A 2,240-nucleotide genomic window follows, 5' to 3' on the forward strand; every position below is an offset into this window, starting at 1 on the left:
AAAACAATGTTTTGTCCAACCTGTGACAACTGAGAAGTATCAACAGAGACACAAGACGTTTTACCTGGCTCTGCATTCAGACTCTCATGATTATAAAGAAATGAAGATTATTCTTAAATGTTCTAGGCATTTATTTAATTCAAAAGATACCTATTGAATACTTACAGTGTGTCGGGCACTATTTTAAGCCCTAACACACATTTAAGTTCTTGCAAACACAAACATCTTAGAGGTGTGTTCTCATCCAAACAGAGGTTTAAGAGATGAGTAAAAGTTAAATTTAGCAATATCAGCTTGTTAAGATGTTCACAAGGTAGGGCGTAAGACAACTCATGAGATCTTTTATGAGATCTCATAAACAACAAGAAATAGGATAAACAACAACAAGAAATGGGCCACATATTGGGCTTGGCTTGCTGGAGTTGCTATATAAGGGCTTCCCCGGACAGAAGGCGGCGTCAGACCTCTTCATCTCTCCTGAGCCCTCTATCCTCGCTTCTCCTCAGTCCTCTCTACTGACACCATGGGTTGCTGTGGGTGTGGTGGCTGCGGTGGTGGCTGTGGTGGCTGCAGTGGTGGCTGTGGTGGTGGCTGTGGTGGTGGCTGCGGTGGTGGCTGTGGTGGTGGCTGTGGTGGTGGCTGTGGCAGCTGCACCACCTGCAGGTGCTACCGGGTGGGCTGCTGCTCCAGCTGCTGCCCCTGCTGCCGTGGCTGCTGTGGAGGCTGCTGCAGCACTCCCGTGATCTGCTGCTGCCGCCGTACCTGCAGCTCGTGTGGCTGTGGCTATGGGAAGGGCTGTTGCCAGCAGAAGGGATGCTGTCAGCGGAAGTGCTGCTGCCAGAAGCAATGCTGCTGCCAGAAGCAATGCTGCTGCTAGGTGGGAACCCAGCCTCTGGGCAGGGGCTGCAGGCACTCACGCTGTTGGTAAGACTGCGGGTCTGCAGGTGCCGCAGGGAGGCAGCTTGCTCCCCTTGCTGTGGCTTTCCTCCATCCCATCCTGTGTGCTCCCTGCTGTCTCCCTGTCACCTGGACTTCATGGCACTTTTCTGCTTGGTTCTCATCTCTGTAGTTTAAGTAATTCTTCCTATTATTAAGGTAGTCACATGGGCAACTGGTACAATGTCATTCAAGCACAAAGATGCAGGACATTTTGAGTTTTGAGCTCAGCAAAGCAGGATCATGATTTTGACCGTGCTTTCTTCTTTGAACTCTTTTCTCTCTAGGCATTAGGTCTTCTTGTGTGTTCCACATATGCTCTGTCTTTTCTGTGGCCATAGAGTCTTTTCTAGGTGTTCTCCTAAAATTTTCTTTTTTTGTTTTACTAATTCATGGTCTTTATTTTAGTGCTATAATTTTGATTATATCACCAAAAAATCTTTTTTTCCCTTTGGTAGTAACCCATCTATATTTTTTTACTTGAAAAAATTGATACATAATAGATGTAGATATTTGGAGGGATACATGTGATATTTTAACAAATTTACATAATGTGTAATAATCATATCAGGGTAATTGGGATATTAATCACCTTAAATCTTTTTCTTTTATGCTGGGAACATTCAAATTATTCTCTATTAACTGTTTTGAAATGGGTAATAGATTATTGTTTACTATAGTCACTCTACTGACTTATTGAGCACCAGGTATTGTTCTTTTAACTGTATTTTTGTACTCATTAATCAACCATTCTTCATGAAAAATTTCATAATAAAATGCAAAAGTGAACTCTGAACAGTTTCCCTTAGTTTTATTCTTATAGATATTTTTCATTAAACTACCATTAATTATGATTTTCTGTGGGTTGGAGGCCATTAAGGATACACATATAATTATGCCCTTGTGTGGTTTACATTCCATTTATACACAAATAACCACAAACATGAGGTAGAATAATAACAAACGTGTTAAAAGTTCTATGTTGATGTGTATGTCATGGGCAGGAACAACTCCACATTGCTGGATGGGGAATGGGTGTAATTCAAAGGAACTCGGATCACTTCAAGAAGGAAGGGACACTTGGGAGTGTGTTTTGAGGAATTAGTAAGGTTTTGACAGGTGGAGGTGGTTGGGGCAGATGTTTCGAGAAGGGCGAAAATGTGAGAATGGAAAAGTTCAAGACATGCATGGGACAAATCATGAATTTGACCTACAGTAGGCTAATATAAATAATTACAAGTCAACAATGACGGGAAGGCTGTCCTACGATTTGGAAGGCTGAGGGGTTAAGAATAACAGCAAGG

The 2,240-nt window shown here is 42.5% G+C and overlaps 1 protein-coding gene across 1 annotated transcript; it reads left to right on the plus strand.

The window, feature by feature from the left end:
* Positions 1–482: 482 nt before the first annotated feature.
* On the plus strand, positions 483–1,707 carry SCYGR8 (small cysteine and glycine repeat containing 8). Its single transcript, XM_055380607.1, has one exon. The coding sequence runs from the start codon at positions 524–526 to the stop codon at positions 875–877; it is 354 nt and encodes a 117-aa protein (XP_055236582.1). The 5' UTR covers positions 483–523; the 3' UTR covers positions 878–1,707.
* Positions 1,708–2,240: the final 533 nt, after the last annotated feature.

Source organism: Gorilla gorilla, chromosome 11 (assembly GCF_029281585.2).
Source record: "Gorilla gorilla gorilla isolate KB3781 chromosome 11, NHGRI_mGorGor1-v2.1_pri, whole genome shotgun sequence".
NCBI lineage: Eukaryota > Metazoa > Chordata > Mammalia > Primates > Hominidae > Gorilla > Gorilla gorilla.